General features: G+C 41.0%; 1 protein-coding gene across 1 annotated transcript; it reads left to right on the forward strand.

The window, feature by feature from the left end:
* LOC306888125 (uncharacterized protein) lies at positions 1-24,167 on the forward strand. The gene is made up of 7 exons (XM_079446277.1): positions 1-53; positions 136-180; positions 1,688-1,822; positions 2,034-2,213; positions 3,415-3,482; positions 20,676-21,129; positions 21,245-24,167. The coding sequence occupies exons 1-7, from the start codon at positions 29-31 to the stop codon at positions 21,553-21,555; spliced, it is 1,218 nt and encodes a 405-aa protein (XP_079302403.1). The 5' UTR covers positions 1-28; the 3' UTR covers positions 21,556-24,167.
* Positions 24,168-24,405: the final 238 nt, after the last annotated feature.

Genomic DNA, 24,405 nt, shown 5'->3' on the forward strand with positions numbered 1-24,405 from the left:
TTCTGGTTTCATTGAACAGGGTTGCACAATGGAAATCTACACATCAAATGCATGTAATGTATGGGAGTCCACCTTTAAAAGTTGGTTGTCAGTGGAATCTGGGTAAATTTGATAACTTTTCTGCTTAATTTGCAGTTTTAATGGCAATCTTGTGTGTGTTTGTCACACCCTCAGGACAAGGTATGGAATTACATTATACTTTAGATATAGAGGCATGTTTTAGATGCGTATTATACTGCTGCAAAATGCATCAAATAAATGATTGAATGATTAATATCAGTAGTTTTGTTCTGTGTGTCACTACTTATTTAGGCTTTTTAATTTTTTTTACTAGAGTTGTTTACTTTAGAGTTTTCTCTAAATTTAACATTAAAAGGATGCATCTTTTAATGTTGAGATCTAATTGGTATGTTTTGATTTTCTAGGAAACTGTGTGAACTGAACATAAGACACCAAAAGTTCCCATTGTGAAAGAGTAGTGTACTTTTTAAACTGTACTTCCAGACATAATATTAATTAAATAAAAGGCCCTTTACAGTTTAAAAAGTACATTTGTAATAATGTCAAATTAAAAGTTTTACATTTTAAATAATGTTTTAATAATCTTTTGTCATGTTTTAAAAACGTACACTTATTTTGATGTGTTGACTAACATAATAAAGTATGTAAAGTATGTGATTATGATTTTAAATGTAGTGTGATTTTATTATATTTATATATTTATACTTAATATTTTTAAATGTACAAAACTATAATTTTATCATTACAAAACACACATATATTTAATTACATGACATAAAAGTTTCAAATGCATATCATAATATAATTTAGTTTACCATAAAGGCTTCTTGCCAGTACATTCTGCAGGAATTATGAAACTACATAGAAATGTGTATTTAAATCCTATTTATTTGGGTGAAAAATAGCACTTGCATTTAATAAAATTGAAACTATAATATTTAAATTGAATTGTAAATAGCATACGCATTACATTCAATTAGCACTTAAGTATATCCTATTAAAGTATATTACTTCCATAATAAGTACTCTTTTTAAAAGTGTCCTGTACTTTTTTCAGAGAAAAATACAAAAAATAAAAGCAAAAAATCCAGACACCAAACGAAATGCAAAGTTAAAGGTCCTTTGAACAAAAATGAAAATGCATTCCTGAAGATTTACATGAAGGTGACAACAAAAACTAAAGAGCACTAACAATAAAGTGACTGTGGGCACACACAAATACACAAAAGCAAACGTTTCAGTCCTTGCTGGACTATCTTCAGATTACAACAATGGTTAAAACACTTAAGAAGATTAAGGCACAAATCAGAGACATCAGATGATTAACTGAATCAGCTGAACAATTAATTGAAAATGCATTAAGTAATTAACAGTCACCACCCATGTGGGGTTAACTGAACAACACCACCAAAGTAAAAAAAAAAATAATAATAATAAAAAACTGCTAGTCAGGAAAAACCACTAAAGAAAGTAGGAAATATTTAAAGTTTCATTAAGACCAAAAGGTTGCTCCGTTTTAACTTGACAGATCCAGCAGCTTTCACATTGAAGTAGTCTTTGATCAGTGTCACTGTACTTTTCTCACAGGGGACAGGTTTATGTCTTTTTTATTCTGTTCAAACTTTGTTGTTCCTATTTTTCATTTGCTTTAATATCTTCTACCTAGGTGATGTAACTAAAGGATTGAGCCAACTTGAGAATGACTACTGTAATTCTAGAGCCTACAATCCTGTAAATCAGATTTGCTGTAATGGGAGCATTCAGAATCGAAGCAGTGCTCACACAAAATGCTGTGGCCAAGGTAGACAATCCACTTGATATGTCTTAAAAATGAGTCAGTGTTTGCTCTTATTGCATCTTTTCATGTTGCCTGTTGTGAGTGGTGTTTATAGTTTTGAATAATAAAATAAATGCTTATTAGTTACATTTAGAAAAAAATTGGAAAATTGGATAAGACCGTTTGAGCAAGAATTTCCTATAATGGCTTTGTTCTCTCTCGCATTTATTTACAGTCATGTACCTACCGACAACTCATATTTGTTGTGGTGACAACAAAATGTTTGAACTGAAGGAAAATCTTTCTTGTTGTGGCAGTAAATCATTTAACAGGTCGATCCAGTATTGCTGTTTTACAAACAACACTCTTGAAGTGAGGCTCAAAAATGAATCTAGCTATTCACCACCTTCAAAAGGTTTGTCTTTACAGCTCTTACATGGATTTTTTTCCTTATCATTATAATTTTTCTGTTTTTTTTGTTTTGGCTGAACCTTTATGTTCAAGCACAGGTAACTTACAGGTATCCTCATTAGCCACTTAAACATTAAATTGCAGAATAATTAAATATGAAAATAAATGTGCCTCATTTTTTTTTCTTTTTTATTCACAATGGTAGATCTTCTCTGTCCTGGATCTGTATTGGTGTCATTCACACATCTGCAAAGGTCTCAAACTCATTTCCTGAAGGGCCACAGTTCTGCACAGTTTAGCTCCAATCAGCTCCAAATCACACCTGCTTGGAAGTTTCTAGTAATTCAGAAGACCTTGATTAGCTGGTTCAGTTGTGTTTGATTAGGGTTGGAGATAAACTGTGCAGAGCTGGGGCCCTCCAGGAATTGAGTTTGAGACCTATGCCTGCAACAAATATTAAACTCTTTCGGAAAGAGAACAGATTTTCTGTTTAGGCATCTGTCCAATTTGGATGCTTGCAAAACAGGGCACCCACGCATCCTGGAAAACATGAAAAATGATATGTGAAGCGATTATGGGACTAAAATGCTCACAACAGGAACTACTTCATAGCCTTGCAGTTATTGGAATTGAATCAAGCAATCTGTGGTAATACTTATTTAGGTTACTCCACTATACCAGATGATCCAATCTCTAATTTTTCTTTACAAAGTATCTTTAAAATGTCAAAGGCAGTGGATCCTAGTGCCTTCTTTTTTATTTCTGATAAAACACTTGTAGGCAAGCATAATCACACGATTAACTACAAATCCCACTTGCATATGCAATTTTTTTTAAGTGTAACAAAATTAGATCCATTTCAGTTATAAATGTTTTGAAGCAGATAAATCAATTGTGCAGAAATGCTAAAAGTTATAAGACTTGGATTAAGAATGTAAAATAAATCCATATGAATCAAGCAATCTCTTTATTAACTGTTTGAAGCTTCAATGTTTTGGTGGAATGGAGAGACAGTAATGTCTCAGGTTTCAATAAAAATATATTAATTTATGTTCTGAAGATAAACATAAGTCTTATGGGTATGAAATGACATGAAGCTGAATAAGTGATGACAATTTTCATTTTTGGGTTAATTATACCTTTAAGGCAATACCCACCTATTTTAATGTATTTATCTCACCCTATCATTAATTTTCATTGTCTAGAAGCTGTACCGTCAAAGTATGTCAACTGCTCAGGGATACTGTACAAGAGGGAATCGGGTCTTACTCAGGTCAGAATTCTTCTGATGGACTGAACTTGTTTTGATTATGGCAGAGGTTTTTTTACACAGTGTAAATGGTGATAGATTCCTTTTATACAAAGTGGAAATAGCATTATTCTTTTCGCACTGTAGTGTTAGATGCTATGCTGCTATTGGCAAATACTACTTGCACCTCATTGCATTACATATTTATTTTTAAAAAATGGCTGCTGCCTTATTGTGATATACATGTCATGATTACCTCTACCTACTCCTAAACCTAACCAGACTGAACCTGCTGATCATTAAAGGTGTCCTTGAAGGTCTAGAAAAGGTTTAGCTATGGTTACATACTGTGTTTGTTATGAACAGCATGGGACACTATGGTTGAGAATCCAAACGCAGAATTTTTTAGAAGTGTAATCCACAATCATAATCTAAAACCAGGCACAGGTCATACACAAGCAAACAATCCAAACAACGATTAAGTCCAAGGTGCAGGCAAAACCAGAGAAATCGATGAATAACAGGTAGAAGATCAAAAGACCAACACATTAGAAACCAGGACACAGGAGGAACAGGATAATACAAGATGTAACAAAAATACTAGACTTAATGATGAGTGACTGAGTTAACCAGGCTTTTATAGGGTGAGCTAGCTAGGTTAATGGAACACAGCTGGAAACAATCATGGATGATGAGACCGGGCAGTGAGTTACGGGAAATGTACTCTTGAATGAAAATAGTCTGGTATAGAGCACCCTCTGGTGGTTATCAAGCAGGAAACCAGTGAGGAGCCGAAGACCACTAGGGTGGAGCTGGCAGAGCTGAAGACCACCACAGCAGAACAGAAGTGACAGAAGACCCCCAAGGCAGAGCAGAAGGCCACTAGGGTGGAGCTGATGGAACTGAAGACTACTTCAGAGGGGCTGATGGCACAGGGGACCACCAAGATGGCCCAGGCTGAGCAAATGACCACCATGGAGTAACAGGTGGAGCTGTAATAGAGAGCACAGAGGTTAAAAATGGCCTCTGTTGCCAGGAGACAAGCAAAGAGTTCGGGAACAGCTTTCATGGTTGTTATATCACAGGCAGACAGTTCAGAGATGGTTTCCTTAGCTGTGACACGACAGACAGGGTGTTCAGAGACAGCCACTATGGCCGAGACAGGACAAGCAAAGTATTCAAGGATGCCTCCTTGGTCGTGACGGGACAAGCAGATAGTTCAGACAAAGAACTTATACTGACAAGAAGTGAAAGCCAATATAACGTTCCATTGCAACAGCAGCACCCATCAGCAGCCCTACACTTCCGCCATTTTGGGGTGAAAGCAACAGTCCACTAGCTTCTTGCTGTCGCTATGTCAAATATGCTGCTTTGTTTTTTTAAAAAAACATACGTTAAAGCTGAAATACAGCCTGAATGATGACAACAATAATGTACAATCACTAGACTAGTGATCAACAAATCCTTTCAACAGTTTATTTTACAGACTTTGTGTTTAACTCTTCCCTTTTCTCACAAAACCTTTGCTTGCTAGAAACCATGTCAGTTTTGGTTGAAATTATTTTAATTTCAAGAGTTAGCATTATAAACACTGAATTAATACCAACATATTAAATTAATGACAGAAATTAGGAATGTTGGGCAAATGTATAACAGGAATATACCAGCTTGACAGTGAACTGTTTTTGCAGTATTGTCTTATATTAAGACTGTTCTCACAGTACACGCAGGAGACACGGAGGTAAATGGTTAAACAGTGATCTTTGACTGCAGTGCTGCAGATGATCAGGGTAACAGACTGGAGGGGAGCATGAAACACAATCACAGTTCTTGGATTCTTAGCTTGAGAGTGAAGAGTCCTTATCCTTCGCAGGGGGATTGGGAGATCATCGGAAGGGAGTATCAGACACAGATAACAGTTCTTGGATGCTTAGCTGAGATTAATGAATCTTAGTCCTTTGCAGATTGATCGGGTTTTGTCGGAACGGTGGGGAACAGGATCAGTGAAGCAGAGGAGAATCTAGAGGTAAGCAAACACAGGCAAGTGGCGAGGGAAGGAGTCAGGCTATGTTCAGCGTGGTGAACAGTAGACCAGACTGTGAGTGACTGAAAGGAACGTGCTCAAATAGGTGACTAGATTGAAGACAGTAGGTGCAAGTGATTAGTACTCCAGGTGATGGTGATCATGACTAAGAATAGGTGTGAGCCTGGTCCAAGACGGAGACATGGGAGACCTCCAGGGTAGATCAGGGAGCCATGGTGGAGCAGGCAGTCCAGAGGACCAGGGTGGTGCAGGGAGCTCAGGAAGCCTTGGCGGAGCAGGGAACTTGGGGTGCCATGGCAGGACGGCCTCCGTGGCCTTGGCCTTGACCTTCAGCCCGGCCACTATGACCAGAGCCTTACCACCCCCCCAAAAGAAAAATCCTTGGGGGAAATAATGGACTCCGAGGCCCTCCCTGGGCTGGACACAGGAATAGGATGGCACTCTGGAGCCTACACTGGAGGGCGCTCTGGGGCTTGGATGAGGGCTGAGAACAGTCCTGTCCTACTCATTCCTCCTTTGGTTTGGGGTAATACGGGCCAGCAGGCTTGAGTCAGCAGAGGCCGGCAGGCTTGGTTTGGGAGCGGCCGGCAAACTTGACTTTGGAGCGGCTGGCAGTTCTGGGCTGAGGATGAGGGAGGAGCTTCTGAGGATACAGGAGTATTTGGGGTTGGGCAGGCGGTAGGAGCCGTTGGTGAGGTATGTGGAGGTTCTCAGCGTGGAGTGAGCTGGGGAGATGCAGTGCGTTCCAGCGGGGGCTGGACAATGAGACTTGGGAGGTTCCCTTACTTCCACTTCGAAGTCGGAACCGTTTAAGAACAGGAGGAAATCAATCCGCTCGATCAGGGAAAAAAAAAAAAAGATGGGAAGATCGCAGCAGATTGTCTCGTCATCCAACCCCAGCTGGAAGCACGCATCTAGAGTGACATCATGCCAGCTCACCCGGTTCGAGAAAAGCTAGAGAAAAACCTCCACATATCGCTCCAACCTTCGACCACCCTGCCGCAAACCCCACAATGCGTCCTCAGCTGCAGTCAACGTGTACAGTCTGCTCTTCTGTCACAGTACACTCAGGAGACACTGAGGTAAATGGTTAAACAGTGATCTTTATTGACTGCAGTGCTGCAGATGATCAGGGTAACAGACTGAAGGTGAGCATGAAACACAAATCACAGTTCTTGGGTTCTTAGCTTGAGAGTGATGACTCTTTATCCTTTGCAGGGGGATCGGGAGATTGCCGGAAGTGAGTATCAGACAGAGATGATAGTTCTTGGATGCTTAGCTGAGATTAATGAATGTGTCTCTGATGTGTCGTTCAATGATGATGGAGAGGTAGAATTTTTTTGTTATATCTTTCTCAATGAGATCGCCTAGAAGTTTAGGGACTGGAGTTTGGGAGGAAACCGTTAGGATATCAGGGCTGATGTGGTGTTTTTCGGAGGAGTGGCAGACGACCAAGACAGCACTTTCAGGAACTTGAGTGGTTTCATCAGCAGGTGTTTGTTGGACGCTGCTGTGCTCTGGAGCGTTGGGTGTTGAGTTAGTGTCTCTGTTGCTGTTGCTGGGTTTTCAGGTGGGGTTTCGTGTCCATCTGAAGTTATTGTGATTGCGGTTCTCTGAGAGTGAGGTGAAGGAGTGCTGTTCTCCGTGGCTGGTTGGGTCAGCTGGTCGCTGCCTTCTCGTCCGGCTGCTAGTCAGGCTGAATCTGGTTTCTCTTTCTCTTTCTTTTCCCATTTCCGATCTTCCTCTTTCCGTTGGAAGAATTCTTTCATCATCAGTTTCATCAGCTCTTGTCAGTCGAAACACGGTGGTGTCTTTTGTTCTTGCGTCGGTTCAGTTGGAGCTTGGTCAGCTTGGAATCTTTGTGAATTATTTCGTCGATTCCTTGGGCTAGTCGCTCCAGGATGAGTTTGTCGTTTTCCCTTGGCGTTTCCAAATGAGCTTGCTTTGTTCCACGATCTCTCCCATTGACTCTCATGAGGCCTTGACTGGTCCCATGTCTTTTCCCAATGGCGTCCAGGTGAGCGTTGACGTCCACGCGGTCCATCCCAGCGTTCATACCTATGTTTAGATCTGGTACCAGCGTGGGAGTCTCGTTCTTTGTTGGACGAGGGTGCATTCCACTCTCTGGGTGGCGGCTTGGTATTGTCTTGGAGTTGGGTGCCCTCTAGAGCCAGCCCTTGACTTTGAGTGTTGAAGTCAGGAACTGTTGGGCTTTTGCCACTCTTTCCTGAGGCCATCTTTTGTTGTAGGCTTTCTGCGCCAACTCTCGCAATTGCTGAGCATTCATTGTTCGTGGACATGCGAGAACGCCAAGATGGTGGCTTCCACCAGGGTGAAGGTTCATTAGGAATTGAGTTTTGAAGTTTAGTTCGTCCTCCATGTCGGGTTCGTTGCGAGTTCCAAAGTATGCTCGTCTGAGTCGGCTGTAGTAGGCTTGAGGAGGTTTGTGACGTCCTTGTCTTGTCTCCAGGGCAGCCACTAGGCCTTGTTCGCACTCAGGGTCGGAGAACTCTTTAATGAGGGCTTCTCGGAGCAGTTGGTAATCAGTCTTTGTGAGAGCAGGCTGCCTGTCCAGGAAGCTGCGAACTTCAGAACTGGATGTCGTTCGGCGTAAATAGAGTCTATCTTTGTCTGTAACGTTAGGTCGCATTTCCAGATGGAAATCGATATCTTGGAGATAAGCTTGGATATTTGGCACGCTGGGGGTGAACTTGTTGAGGTCTTTTAGGTCCAAGCCGTGCGATGATCTGTGGCTGGCTGCAGCAGCTTCTTTTGGCTGAGGTAAAGTTCTCCAGAGGGAGGTGGTGAATGTTCCAATACCACCCCCTCCACCTTTTGCTCACGTGTCAGTCCAGGAACAGGTGACCCACCTGAACGGGTGACTTGTTGCATTTCTTGGCTAGTAGCTACTAGGGTCTCTTTTAGCCTTTCGATCTCCTCCTCAGCTCCTTGTCCCACCTCATCGGGTCTTTCCCGTCGTTCCTGAGCTTCCAGTTCCAGCTGCTCGATGTGTCGTTGTGCGCGTGTCAGCTCCTGCTGGAGCTGTGCAGCGTGCTTGTCGCTCAACTTGATGAATTTGATGAAAAATGGCGCCGCTGATGGCAGCTATTGTGCGTTGCTCTTCAGTGTTCGTATTGTTTTTGTTTGTTTTTCCTGTTTTTTGTTTTTCAAATAAGATCAGTTTTACCAGGGATGATCTGCTGAACATTCGGCAGAACACACCACAAAATCTTCTACCGGTTTTTGATTTTTCGGACGTTTTGCTGGACATTGTAGTTGGTGGAGCCGTAGCTCTGGTCAAACGCTACAGGAGGAGGCGCAGACGGGGAAAGTGAACCGGCGCGCTCGTGAAACTTCGTTAGCGTGGATTTAGAACGGCGTTACCTAGCATCCATTTGTCGAATCTCCGCTCTCTACCCAACAAAACGGACGAACTCCTTCTGCTCTACCGGACAAACAAGGACTTTTCTAACTCTGCTGCTCTGTGTTTCACGGAAACCTGGTTGAATGGCGACATACCGGACAGCGCGATTCATCTGCCTAATTACCAGCTGATCAGAGCAGATCGGGACACAGAATCAACGGGGAAATCGCGCGGCGGCGGGACATGCTTTTACATCAATGAGAGGTGGTGTACAGATGTAACTCTGTTAAAGAAGATGTGCTGCTCAGATCTAGAAACGCTCTTCATTAACTGCAAGCCATTCTATTCGCCGCGGGAGTTCTGCTCGTTCATTCTCGTGAGTGTCTACATTCCACTGCAAGCGCACGTGAGCACAGCTTTACAGAAACTCGCTGATCTGATCACAGAGAGTGAGTAACAACACCCGGACTCTGTTTTAATCATTCTCGGGGACTTTAATAAAGCAAATCTCTCCCGTGAATTGCCAAAATACAGACAGCACATCACATGTCCCACCAGAGACAGTAATATATTGGATCACTGTTATAAAGGACGCATATCACTCTGTTCCACAAGCAGCTTTAGGACTCTCTGATCACTGTTTGGTTCATCTTATTCCATCCTACAGGCAGAAACTTAAGTCTGCAAAGCCTGTATTAAGATCGGTTAAAAGATGGACTAACGAAACAGAGCGGGATTTACAAGCCTGTTTCGACCTGACTGATTGGACTGTTTTTGAAGCTGCTGCAAATGATCTGGACGAGCTCACAGAGACTGTAACATCCTATATTAGTTTCTGTGAGGACATGTGCATTCCTACCAGGACTCATCTATTCTACAACAATGACAAACCATGGTTCACTGCCAAACTCAGACAGCTCCGTCAGGCCAAAGAAGATGCTCACAGAAAGGGGGATAAAGTCTTGTACAAACAGGCCAAATACACACTGGAAAAGGAGATCAGAGTGGCAAAGAGAAATTATTCTGACAAGCTCAGGAGCAAATTCTCTTCCAGTGATCCTGCTTCAGTGTGGTTAGGATTGAAGGACATCACCAGCTACAAAACACCCCCCCCAGCACTCTGGAGAATCAACACCTGGCAGACGACTTAAACGAGTTCTTTTGTCATTTTGAACGATCACCCCACACCCGCCCAGAACACCCCTCCACACAACCATTCACACCTCCAGCAACCCATCTCTCCCCCACACCTACAATTCAAATCAGCGAAGATGATGTGTGCCAGGTCTTCAGGAAGAACAAAAGAAGGAAAGCACCTGGTCCAGATGGTGTGTCACCAGCCTGCCTAAAAATCTGTGCTGATCAGCTAGCCCCCATCTTCACACAGATCTTCAATAGATCACTGGAGCTGTGTGAAGTCCCCTCATGCTTCAAACGCTCCACCATCATCCCCGTCCCAAAGAAACACAAAATTACTGGACTTAATGACTAAATCATTCGAAAGACTGGTTTTGGCTCATCTGAAGGACATCACTGGACCCTTACTGGACCCCCAGCAGTTTGCCTACAGAGCAAACAGGTCTGTGGATGATGCAGTCAACATGGGACTGCACTTCATCCTGCAGCATCTGGACAGACCAGGGACTTATGTGAGGATCCTGTTTGTGGACTTCAGCTCTGCTTTTAACACCATTATCCCGGAAACCCTTCAAAATAAACTAACTCAGCTCTCCGTCCCCATCTCCGTCTGCCAGTGGATCAACAGCTTCCTGACAGACAGACAGCAGTTAGTAAAGCTTGGCAAATTCACATCCAGCACTCGAACCATCAGCACTGGAGCTCCTCAGGGCTGCGTTCTCTCCCCACTGCTCTTCTCCCTCTACACCAACGACTGCACATCTAAAGACCCCTCTGTCAAGCTCCTGAAGTTTGCAGACGACACCACACTGATTGGCCTCATCCAGGACGGTGACGAGTCTGCTTACAGACAGGAGGTTAAGGATATGGCTGTCTGGTGCAGTCTCAACAACCTGGAGCTTAACACGCTCAAAACTGTGGAGATGATCGTGGACTTCAGGAGAAACCCCCCTGCTCTCCCCCCACTCACCATCATGAACAGCACTGTGACTGCAGTGGAGTCATTCAGATTCCTGGGCACCACCATCTCTCAGGACCTGAAGTGAGGTATTCACATTGACTCCATTGTCAGGAAGGCCCAGCAGAGGTTGTACTTTCTTCGCCAGCTGAGGAAGTTCAACCTGCCACAGGACTTACTGAAACAGTTCTACTCTGCCATCATTGAATCCATCCTCTGCACCTCAATAACTGTCTGGTTCAGCTCAGCTACCAAATCTGACCTCAAAAGACTACGGAGGGTAGTCCGGACTGCTGAGCGAATCATTGGTACAACCCTCCCCACTCTCGTACTTATCCAGAGTGAGCAAAAGGGCTGGCAAAATCACTCTGGACCCCTCACATCCAGCACACTCACTCTTTGAACTGTTACCGCCTGGTCGACGCTACAGAGCTCTGAGCACCAGAACGACCAGACACAGGAACAGTTTCTTCCCTCAGTCAATACATCTCATGAACACTCAATAAATAAACGTGGAACACACAACTAATTCATTATCCATTCACCACACTCACTTATTTTAGTTTTATTTTTCTCATTTCTAATTTGCACATACTTGACCTGTACATACATAGTCGCCTATATTATATATTATATATTGTGTATTTTTTATTTTTTTATTTTTTTGCTGCTTTGTACATTGGTATTGGCTATTTCTTATTATTTTGTTTTATTACCTGTGTCCTGTCCTGTTACTGTCTTTCTGTTGCACTGTGGAGCTTCTGTCACTACAACAGATTCCTTGTATGTGTAAACATACTTGGCCAATAAAGCTCATTCTGATTCTGATTCTGAACTTGAGGGTAGCGATGAGTGTGTGGCTTAAGGAGCCGGTGATCTTGGCTAATTCTTTGTGATTGTAGCTTTGATTTGGCTCTTGTGCCATGATACTTGTTATGTTTTCATCCAGCTGGTCCTGTGACTGGTGTTTCAGTGCTTCAGCGGCTTTAGGGAGGAGGCTGTCTGTCGCAACGCTTAGCCATGTTTCCAAATCCTCCCAGTGACCGACATGTTCTGACGGGGTGAGGGAGGTCTCAAATCGCAACTGACACAGACCTTGAAGAGAAAAACAAAACAAAACAAACCAAACAAAACAAATCAAACAAACAAGGGGTGTAGATATGTAATGTAGAGTGCGTGCTAGTGTTGAGTGTGTATTAAAGCAGGTGAGTGTGGTTCTCTGTGACTGTGATCCTCTGGTGGGCGTACTTCTAATTTGTTGCCTCTGTGGGGAAAAATTGAGCACACACACACTGGTAGTACAGCTAGAGAACAGATAAAGGGAAGAAGAACACCAACGGAGCAAGGAACCGGGTGATAATTGAATGCTTCCCCCTTTTCCTGTAAAGGAAAGCCCTTTTTTTTTCTTTTTTTTTCCAAGGGCGAAGGTTAGGATAACGCCAAAGTGAGGGAGAGGGACAAGAACAAAATATCTTTTTATGATATTAGATTTCCTTTTTTTTTTTTAAGTCAAGTCTGATGTTAGAAGGTTGCTTCTAGTCAGAGGATTTTAAAAGGATTTTTTTGTAAGTCTGTGATTGCTATTAATTTTCTCCGGGGTGAAGGAAACTAATAACAATGACAGCACTGGTCCCGTAATGGCAAGATTGACACCACAATGCTAGTTAGAGTGTCCCTCGTGCGTGCTGGAAATCTCGCAGACGCCTGCCTTTTCGTTGACCTGCTTTAGCCTGGCGGGGTAGGATTTCACAAAAGAGGAAGGTAAATGGAAAACAATTTTGAAATTTTTGAAAGTCGTTCTCAAGTTTCATAAATACCTGTTCAATTGCTAAAGTTCTCTGCTTATGCTTTCCCTCAGGCAAAATCCCAGCAACCAGTAGCAGTAGTCAAATTAGAAGATAGTGGCAGGGAGAAAAGAGAAGAAGAAGAGTGAGGATTTACTCCCAATGTCAGGATTAGTAACAAGGGTGGCACTGCGGTGGCGCTGTTGAGTCGATGCACCTAGGGGTTTGGCTTTGCTAATTTTAGTAGGGTAAAATACACTGGCCTAAGTGTTGAGAAAAAATTAATTTTATTTTGGAGTTTGGCTAATTAGAAGGTTAAGTTCTTATGCCCTAGGCAGGGTGAGGAATTAAATTGGTCCAGTGGAGTACAGCAGCAAGGCCCACAGCCCGAGTGCACCAGGTGAGCTCCTGTAAGGGTCCTGCTGAACACTCAGTCCTCACCGTAGTTGCAGTGAGCCTCTCAAACAGCTGTGGCTTTTGGCACAACCGGGTTGAGACACGGGTGAGGCACGTCATCAACTGCTGGCCTAAAGAGGGGCAGGGCTAGATCTCGGGCGCCATCCTGTCAGCGCGGACCTGGAGACCGACGTACCTCAGTCAATAGCTAGCCGAGGTGGTATATCCGCACCTTCGCCCAGTTAGCCTGTTGACTGCTCATCCGATACCCGATTGCTAGGCCTGCTGCGGACCACTAGAACAGAGATATTTGGTTTTCTCCTCCAGCCTGCACCAGGTTTACATCGGAACGGGTGGCTCCACTTGCTGTAACCCACACTGGAACCAATGTCACTTCACCAACCAAGCACTAGGGGGAGCCCTATTTACTATTAGACCCAAGCAAAAGGAAACTTAAATTAACTTCCATGTTAATTAAGTAACTAAAGGATTGAAAATAAGGCAGACGTAACCAACGTAATTGCAAATTGAATTTAGAATTTCAAATTATAAATTGTGATTCCTAATTAAATTTTTCATGATGTCATCATTAAAATTGATAGGATTGATTCAGATTAAATTTTCAGAGGGTTTTAATTTTATTATAATATTATAATGGTTTTCCTAGTTGCAGAGTATTATTGACAGTTAAGGATTAAGATCTTAATGATGTTTGTCATTAAAATTATAAGCGCAATTACAACTGGAACCAGTATGGAAACAGGAACTGTAATTAATTATTAAATTGAATTCAAATTTTCAAATTCGTAATTATGAAATTAAATTATAAATTCCACATCCCTAAACCTAACAGATTACTAATTCCTCTTTGCGTCATTAGAACTATCAGAACAAATTAATCTTTACCATCTCAATTATAAAGGAAATTTAAAATTTTTCCCGGACCCGACAATCAAACACATTGATAGTTAATAATTAAGATCTTAATGTTATTGTTAAATTATCAGAGAACACATAATTATCTCAATCAGGAACTGAAATTGTTTTAATGAAATTAGTTTAATTTCCCATCTGGGATTAGTTATGAAATTAAATTATCAGTTTAAAATATTTCATAGCAATTCACCCGCTGATATCCTTAAAATCAGGAGCGCAATTATAATTAAATTAATTATCTTCCTATCAAAGCAATGAGGCTAAGGCCCAGTATTAATTGTGTCTAACTACAAGGGGAAGAGACCAATCTTAAATAAATGCCTTATTCCTATGAAAATTAGCTGCCTTGCCTAGCAATGTTTTATTCAAGTTTGCATTTGTTAAAGTCCTTTCAAATGGGAGGAGAGGTATAGCATGAATAAATGCAAAAGAGAGAGAGAAATGACGTGAACAATCTTAGTGTGAGTTAAAGTTCAGCGGTAGAGTTAACCGTTCAAAAACACACTGCACAACACACTGCATTCAAACCCACAGGCTACAAAATGTTAGGTGCTAATCGCTAGCCCTCAGCTTTGGCTAGGCTTCAATGCTACTTATTAGCTTCAGTTAGCTTAGCTCATGCTATGCTCTTTGTTTACCAAAGCTCAAAATGGCACGGAACTGAGCCTGCGCACTAGAAAATTTCCAAGAGAGTCTCTGAAGACTTCCGGTTAGGCCGTCACTATTGTGACACATACAGTTTCAGGGTGCGTCTCACACTTGAACAACCACAAAAGCACTATTTAGATTATTTTCTTTCTTATAGCACTAACAATTTCAACTCATTTAGACCGAATTAAATTAACCCACAGATTAATTATCAATCTAACACTTTGGCCACGGCGGGCCTTAGTTCTCTGTCTAACTTCACAGACAAAACACAGTGGATTTACAATCACAGAATTCATCTTTGATCAAGATTAATACTCTCCTTACAGACGCGTTTTGGCCACTCCTTCTGAGTGCCGCGTGTTGAGTTCACTCTTTAGTGAATCAAAATGGCAGAGAGTCATTACGTAGCTAAGTTAATATTCTCGCCAGGGAAAACACATAGTTCAATTAAACATTGGAACACGCAATGAATCACATACTATGAAAAGGCCTTATAGAATAGAAAAATTAGGAAATTCGCTCATTCGTCTCTTTTGCGCTTTTAGAGCGACATTTGTCTTAAAAGACACTTTCATTTTTACTGCACTTTACTTTCTTCTTAAACAACAACTCACGTTGCACTGTCTTTCATTCAAAACGCATTGCCACAAGTAAGTGTACAGTACCAAAAAACAACTTTGACTTTTTGTGTATTAACTCTTTCTTTCCGTTTAAAAATAGAAAAAAACACCCACATTGACTTATGAATGTGCTATAAATCTTCAAATCAAACTAATGCCATATACAATGGCGGAGACTTCTTTTCTCCACCATTGTATATGCAGTAATTTTAGAACTATTTATTTAATTTTAGTTTCTGGAAATCGAGTCGTATCGATTTCATATTCGTATGATTAATGGATATTAAACCTCATTAACGACTTGACCAGCAAGCATTAAAACCAGTATGTTTTAACAATTCAGAATATTCCCGTGGCCACAGTAATACCGAAATGATTAGGTAATTTTTTGGCATAGGTAATTTTAGCATAGGTAAATTTTAGCATAGGTAACGCAATCTTTGGCAAATAGTTTAAGACTTGAAAATCACATAGCACCAGACAAAGATTTCTTAATAAATCAAACTTTATTTGCTACTCTACAACACTACTAAGCTAAAATAACACAAAACACACATACACGCTGCAGGCAATGAATTGTTTTGATTTGAAGAGAGTTTAAGGTTCTAATGCTCGTTTCCAAGAATGCTCTAACTTCAACCTGAGGGAGTCACAAGCAAGGAACTTTACTATCTTTACTCTTAAAGATGAATGCAACCAGTTTCCAGCAGAATTATGCAGAATTGTTTGATTACTTGCTTTTAGTTGAGTTTGACAGCTATGTCCTAGTAGATCCCTATAAGTGTTTTAATCATACATTATGATGAGAAAAGTCAACTTTCATCCACACCAAATTATTGCTGACCCAACTAGCTTTCATTCAAAATCAAACAACAGGTGTTTAGCATACACAAAGTACATACCTTAATTCTATATACTATATGGGTTAATGCATCGATTAATGGTGGACATCTGCCGGCTGCTACAGGTAAAACAGCTGCAGACATCTGTTTATCACCCGCAAACCGATGGCTTGGTGGAAAGATTCAATAAGCCCTGAAGCAGATGCTCCGCCGTGTAGTAGCCGAAGACGGGTGCGACTGGGATCTCATGATCCCATATGTGCTGTTTGGAGTAAGGGAGACTCCACAAGCCTCCGCGGGGTTCATACCCTTTGAGCTGTTATTCGGAAGACAGCCCCGAGGTCTATTGGATGTGGCCAAAGAAGCCTGGGAGAACCAGCCTAACCAGAACCGCAGTCTAGCTGAGCACGTACGGGACATGAGAGAGAGGATCGACCGGGTGATGCCCCTGGTCCGGGAGCACCTGACCACGGCCCAGCGCGCCCAGCAGAGACTCTACAACCGGCCTGCCAAAGCCCGGGAGTTCCAGTGTCGTGGTCTTGGTCCCGACAGCTGCCTCAAAATTCCTAGCCACCTGGCAAGGGCCCTACACCGTAGTGGAGCAGGTGGGTCCAGTCAACTATAGGGTTCACCAGCCGGGAAGGAGAAGGGTAGAACAAATTTACCACATAAACTTACTAAAGAAGTGGATGGCACGGCCCAAAGAACTTGCCGCCTTCGCCCAGTCTCAACCACTGGTCGTGGATGTTGACCCTCAGCTGTCGGGATCGCAGAAGACCGAACTGGAACACCTGGTCAGTCAGTTTTCTGATGTGATCAGCGAGACCTCGGGCAGAACGACAATCGTACACCATGAAATCCGCACACCACCTGGAGTCGTTGTCCGGCAACGGGCCTACCAGATACCAGAGGTTCGCCAGCTGGCTATAGAGAAAGAGGTGGAAAAGATGCTTGAACTGGGGGTCATCGAACCATCTCGCAGCCCATGGGCCAGCCCTATTGTCATGGTCCCCAAGCCCGATAACACCCTCCGCTTCTGCAATGACTTCAGGAAGTTAAACGATTTCTCCACCTTCGACGGCGATCCCATGCCCCGAGTGGACAAACTGTTGGATCGATTCGGAAAGGCTAGGTACATATCCACATTAGACCTCACCAAAGGCTACTAGTAGGTGCCTCTGTTGCCCTCGTCCAGAGAAAAGACCGCCTTCAGCACCCCCAGTGGCCACTGGCAGTACCGGGTTCTCCCGTTTGTTCACGGGGATCCCGCAACATTTCAAAGGCTAATGGATGTGATACTCCAACCCCACCAAGAATACGCCGCGGCTTACCTCAACGATGTTGTTATCCACTCGGAGAGCTGGGAAGCCCACCTGGAGCGGTTGCGGAGGGTGTTGATGGAGTTGAGACAGGCTGGCCTCACAGCCAACCCCTAGAAGTGTCATCTCGGCCTGACAGAAGCGAAGTATCTGGGGTACAAGATCGGCCGAGGACTCATCATGCCACAGGAAAAGAAAGTGGAAGCTGTCAGGAAGTTCCCCCGACCCACTAACAAAACCCAGGTACGAGCTTTTCCGGGGTTGGCGGGCTATTACCGATGTTTTATCCCCAGTTTCTCCTCTATAGCCTGCCCCCTGTCAGACCTGACCAAGAAGGGGCAGCCAGAGAAGGTGAACTGAACGTCAGAGGCCGAGCAGGCATTCCAGACCCTGAAGAAGGAGCCTGTCAGGGTAAAGAGGCCTACTAAGCTGACTCCTAAAGCATTATTGGAAAAATTGGAAACTCTGCAAAAGACAAGAAAGAGTAAACTAAACAAAGCAAAGAACGTAATGCCTTGTAGAGCAGGACACACACACACAAAATAATTTCAAGATAGCACATTCCTTAGCAGGAGTCAAGACTTCCACTCCCAGCATCTGCATTTGACTGGCTGGCCGATTTCCTGTCCTAAATCACCTTATCTCAGGAGACCTCTACAGACCAGGATAAATTTGAGAGAGCATCTGGACGTATTCCAGAACAGGACTTTACTGTGGCTTTCTTATCACTTAAGCAAAGTGAGCATAAGGATATTGAGAACGGTTTTGCTTAAGTACATGAAGAAAAACCTACTGATTTATGCAAAGTCACTAAAAGCATCAGTTCAACTCAAATCTCTTGCAGATAACAGCAGCACACATACGTGTGATTAAAATTAATGAAGAGATTCTCACACCTTTAAATAAAGCAACATGCTGCATAACGTCAGTGTTTCTCTCTCCATCCTTGGCTTAAACACAGGCTGTACTCTCCAGCACAATGGTGATCCACAAAACACAACAGGAAGTTGACTTATAGGTTTTACAGTATTTTGCTGGGTTTTTTTTCTTGATTTTACAGTGAAATACCGGCAGCTGTGGTTGCCAGTAATCTACTGGGTTTTTTTTATTTATGGTGTATTTCTGTTAAAATTACGTTTGTGTATTTTTTTTTCTTTTTCATCTCACACATTTAACCCCTTTAATCCCACACCAAAATCCTCGGTTTTAAAGAGCACTTATATGTCCACACTACAGAGTGTTGAAGTAACACTGAAGTTAATGAGAGAATGAAGTGACTAATTAAATGAGGATTGAGCTTTAGTGATGAACACCTGCTGTTAACAAGTAAAATCACAGAAGGAAAGAGAAGCAAGAGCAGAGAAACAAAACTTACAGCCAAAGCCAAAGATTAAATCAACTGAAATAAAGTGCATAAAATCTCTCAAGATCTTTGAAGAGAGTGATTAAACAACTCCACAAACAGCATCACCAGCTTTTTATTACAAATCACTTTGACTTTATTTCTGTCATATGTGTACAAAAGCTCTTTTTAGGTTTTTCATTTGAGGTCACCATATTGGCGATCAGTGGTTGCCTTAGTTGGGCTCTTAAACCTTGACTTGTTAATGTTTAAATTGGCTGCTTTATTTAGCTGTGGAAAGTACAGTTTTTAAAGTGAAAAAAAGCCAAAATATTATATGATCAGATAAGACTGAGGTTTGTGATGTCAAAATCATCGTGCTCTAGTCTAGTTCATTGATCTTATCCAATATTTAACCTGATATTAAATATATGTTAATACACCACTGATCTTACAGTAATCAAATGATGTGAAACAGTCTATGCACAAATAAATGTATTGAACAACGACAGAAGCAAAACACACACAGACCTCAACAATCAGCGTATGAATCTGGTTTTTCCAAACTGGTGACAATCAAAACTGATAAAAATGTTTTATAACAAATTAAAAAATCGGTTCAACTCTGAACATCACAAAACAGTCTACTGAAAAGTCCCAAACAAACCAACACCAAAATAAAAGCAAATAAAGAAAATAGTAAGAACTTTCAGCTGCATAATTTATTCATGCTGCAATGCATGCTGGGAGATTTGTACTGGCACCCAGCATGCTTTGCGGCATGAATTGTTTTTTTTATTAATAGTCACCATTGTTGAGGTTCATGTGCTGATTCTTGATGTCTGTTTTTGTTTCTATTTTCTGTAGCTTTTATATATAGGTTGATATAAACTGTGATCAGTGTATCATGACCATCAGCAGTTGTGGATGAGCCCATGCCCAAAGCTACTTAATTTCTCTTACAGTTTATTGTTATAACAAATATGCTTCACAAACACAGTTAAAAGAGAGTCGAGGGTGTTTATTATTAATGACTCAAGGGTCGAGAGCATAACTAAAGCAAACACCAATCACCAAAATGGCGAGGTCATAAAAACCATTTGAAATAGAATATAAACCTCTGTTTATTTGTAGATATATGACAGAAATGAAGTCAAATTGGTTAGCAATAAATGGAGCTGGTGATGCTGTTTGTGGAGTTGTTTAATCATCCTCTGCGGTTTTATTTCAGTTGATTTCATTTAAGGCTGTGGCTGTATGTCAGTTGTAGTCTTGTTTCTGGTTCTTTCCTTCAGTGATTGTGTTTGTTAACAGCAGGTGTTCATCAGTGTCTGAATTCACTCATATGTTCTCAATCACTCTGTCTAGTGGACTATATAGTGAACTAATGTAGGAACTAGTGAATGAGGGTGTAGGGTGTGGTTTCAGACAGTCTATGAGTGTCAATTCTGAGGCTATTTTCTCAAAAATAAAGGTTAGATCTATTACAGTTATTCACCGTATATAGTAAGGACATTTACTGTTAATCATTTAACAGGTTTTTACTGTGGCAGTTTTTGCCGTCTTTTACCATTAAAATCACGATAATTTTTTACAGTGCAATTGTGTAATTAGCTTTTGCAAACAAGATGGGCTTTTTGACGTTCCATTTGATGATAGTCCAGGATGATAGTCTATTTATTGTATATGAATTGATTTTGAATTAAATAATGACATTATAAGAGCAAGACTGCTGTTATTTTGAATGTTGTTTAACCAAAAAATGTAGACTGTATGCAAATGGTTTGCTTATGTGTTTACTATATTTACCTGTATGTGTTTCAGTGCTGTGGTGAGGATGTCTACAGTCTAGCAGATGACAATGTGCTGTGCTGTAATGGAATCCTTCATCACAATGTGCCTGATCAGTCAGAGTGTGTTGGAGGTGTTATATATTCTCAAAACCAGATCAAGATGTTAAGTTGTGGCTCAGAAGTCTATGACCACAAAAAACAACTGTGCTGCTCAGGTCATCTCTACAACAAAAATAATGCAGAATGCTGTGGAAACCTCCTGCTGGAAAATGATAGCAATCAAACTTGCTGTTCCTCCTCAACCCATGCCATGCTTTATGACACCAAACAAGAGCATTTCTGCTGTGGGCATTACTACTACAACACGTCCCTGTGGAGCTGCTGTGCTGAACATCTCAAACCAATACCAAAAAATGACAGTTCTCCACCAGAATACAGACTTAAACCACTAACGGAACTGATCCCTGACATATGCCATAAAGCAGGTCTGAAAAAAGAGCTCTGTTCATGATTTGATTTTGTGCGACATGAAATACCAAATGCTCTTTTTTAATTAAACAAAACAAGAATGATTGTATCTATGTATGTGTTTGATTCTAGTGCTCTTTGGCAAAGTGGAGAGTGTGGAACTTCGCCAAAAATGGCGTGACATTGTGTTGAGAGTCATTGTGGCGGTCAGCGAGATACCACAAGTGCCTTTGCTTGTTGTGTCCCTGGATCACTGCAGTTCTCCTGCACTAGAGAACGGCATGACCTACCTTTGGGAGAAAACCAACAGAGAGTACAAGCCTCTCTCCATCCCTGTTGACCTAACCTCTGATATTTACATGTTCTTTACAGCATGTGACCTAAATATCACGCAGGCCTTAAATCAGAGTATCAGCATGTGTTCACACATGCTTCATAATTAGGGTGTATATTCAATGCAAGGAATCTTTTGAAGAGAAACAATTGCATCCTTTTTTGGTTCCATACATTTTACTTTTTACACACATAACATTTTACATTGTGCATTTCTTTTATTAAGATTTATTAAGAATGCTTTTAATCAATGACCGTACATCTGTTTAATTATTGTGGATCAGTCAGGTATATTTAAAAATGTTAAGCTACAATGAAAATGTGACCACGTTTTCTCCTTCCAAGAAATTTTACCTATATATTTAATACAATTAAATAATCACTTGAATTCTTATTTAATATCACATACTGTTTAGTGACAGGATTTACAGTCCCAGTGGAAAAAAAATGCTTTGCTGGCGCTTAATCATTTTCATAATTTAAGGGAAGGAAATGTTTATTAAAAGGCAAAAGAAATTGCTTCAGTCCTAAGTCATCATTTAAAATACAAGTATTTTAAAAATTTTGCATATTAGGGCAAACATGCATTTGTAGTAATACTAGTACTTGAATGATTATGCTTAATATTGTATCTTATGAGAATACACAATATAGTTACTTCATCTGTTATATATCGTGCAGCATATATACCATATTACACCTGTATATGAAAGCTAATGCAAAATTACATATAATTAGAAAGTAATATACAATTACAAAGACAAATGTATCAAACAGCTTTAATATTTCTGTTTTGATTGTTTCCGTATGTGTGTTTAAAGTTAGACATAGAATACAGCAGGTATATTGTCATGTGTAAATGTACATCAAACCAGTTATTTAAAAATACATATTTGTGAGCATGGTTTGTTGTTGTTGTGTTGTATAGAAATATGCTGCAGTACACAGCTACTGTATGTGCTTGATGGATAAATATTAACATCTTAGACCAGTGGTTTTCAAACCTGTCCTGCAAGCACGCCTGCCCTGCACATTTTGTATGGCTGTATCCGAAATCGCCCCCTATACCCTTATTCACTATTCCCTACATTAGTCCACTCATACAGTTCACTTGAAGGAGTGAATGAAAACGAATGAGTGAATTCGGACACTGAGTGCACCGGAAGGACTGCTGCTTTGGTTGCTGTTTAATAATCATTTGAAACGGGCCGCCCCAGTAGTAAGATTAAAGGATTTATCCTGAACTCTGTCACGGAAATTATGTATAAACCCTAATTAAACAATTTAATAGTCAATTTACAATGAATTTGTACTGTACCTGTGTTGTTTTATTCTGTATTACGCCGTGAACGAGCACTTTTAAAATTAATGAAAGCATGATTCAGCTGCAGGCGCCACCATCTAGCGAGACGCCAGCAACTAATTCGGCACGCGACTCTCACAGTGCATTATGGATGATTCGCTAGCCGTTGAGTGTAAATCGGTTGTACACTCGTTTTTGAGGTGCATTGTGGGATTAAATGAGTGCACTCGAGAACGTCCACTATGGTTTCGGACACCACTAAAAATGTCTCAAATAGTGCCCTATTTGAGGGTATAGGGGGCGATTTCGGATAGAGCCTATGTCTCGCTGACATATGTCAGACCTGATTCAACTCATTAGCTCGTTAGTAGAGACTGCAAGACCTGAATTGGGTGTGTCTGATAAGGGAGACATACAAAATTTGAAGGGCAATTTGTATGTCCCCAGCCACCACACAATTTGTATAGCACTCTCATAGGCCACACCCATTTCAAATCTTGCAGACTCCACTAATGAGCTGATGAGTTGAATCAGGTGTGTTAAATGAGGGAGACATACAAAATATGCTGTGGTTGGGGGCCCCCAAGACAGGTTTGAGAGCCACTGTCCTAGACATGTCAAAATTGACATAGAGTGAACAAACAAAGTTATGACTGGCAAAGTGATAATTTTTTATTAATCTAACAAGGAGCAAAAAATGACAGAAACGATCCATTTTTTAATTTGGTTTTAATGCAAATTACCAAAATCCTTAAGCCTAATGTTGCCATGTAATGCAACCAGTCTTTACAGCTTTTTGATATAACCAAATGCAAAATAATCCTTAAAAGTTTTTAAAAATAAAACAATGTTCATATATATTTCCGATGCAGAGTATAATGCAAATGTCTGTGCATTTATTTGTGCCATAAATTATAGCAGTCATGGGGGATATACTGTATAAGCTATGTGTGTTTGTTTAATATAAGGTCAGCTGACAAAACCATGTAGAATATATGTTCATGTTGTTGCATTTAATGGTGCATTGCAGCATGCATTTGTGGGAAGTTGATGCTTTTAATTCAAAGAGTGAAATTAAAGAATGAAAAGAGTGAAATTTGTCCAAGAATCCTAACACTGTGGTGTCATGCAAAGTTCCCAAAGAACAAATAAATACCAAATTAGCTTTATTTAGTTGGGTTAGACAAAGGACAATTGATCTAGCCTCAGTGAAGACACAAGAAGATATAAAAGAGCAGTGCTCTGCCATGCGCCACAGTAGCTTTTTTTTATTATTATTTACCTTCAAACTTAATTAAATTCAATATAATTTACAAAGTGCACACTGTGTTAGTTCTTATAAGTAACCACCATTACTTTTTGTTGTATAATTTAATCTTAATTTGTTTTTATTTAATCTCCTCAATAAACATCTGATTATTTGTTTATTATCTGTTTTTCTTTTGTAAAATATGACTGAATCAAGTGCCTGAGCTGATGTAAGGTAGAGTCCTTTAGTTATATTACATGTCAATATGTTGTTTTGTAACTTGCTGTCCCAACACTTCTGGAAGTATACAGTTTCTGACATGACAGTCGCATGTGACAATCCCATCAGGCGAGGCTCCCATGTATGGCCACTTGGGATTCAGCCAGAGACCACTTTCCATACAGGAGA

This window comes from Barbus barbus (genome assembly GCF_936440315.1).
Source record: "Barbus barbus genome assembly, chromosome: 22".
Lineage (NCBI taxonomy): Eukaryota > Metazoa > Chordata > Actinopteri > Cypriniformes > Cyprinidae > Barbus > Barbus barbus.

Bases quoted from the DNA above. Each gene is read 5' to 3' on its own strand.
- LOC306888125 (XM_079446277.1), top strand. From the start codon at position 29: ATGGAAATCTACACATCAAATGCAT. The intron at 54-135 runs GTAATGTATGGG...CTTAATTTGCAG, and splicing joins AATCTACACATCAAATGCAT to TTTTAATGGCAATCTTGTGT. The intron at 1,823-2,033 runs GTAGACAATCCA...ATTTATTTACAG, and splicing joins CACAAAATGCTGTGGCCAAG to TCATGTACCTACCGACAACT.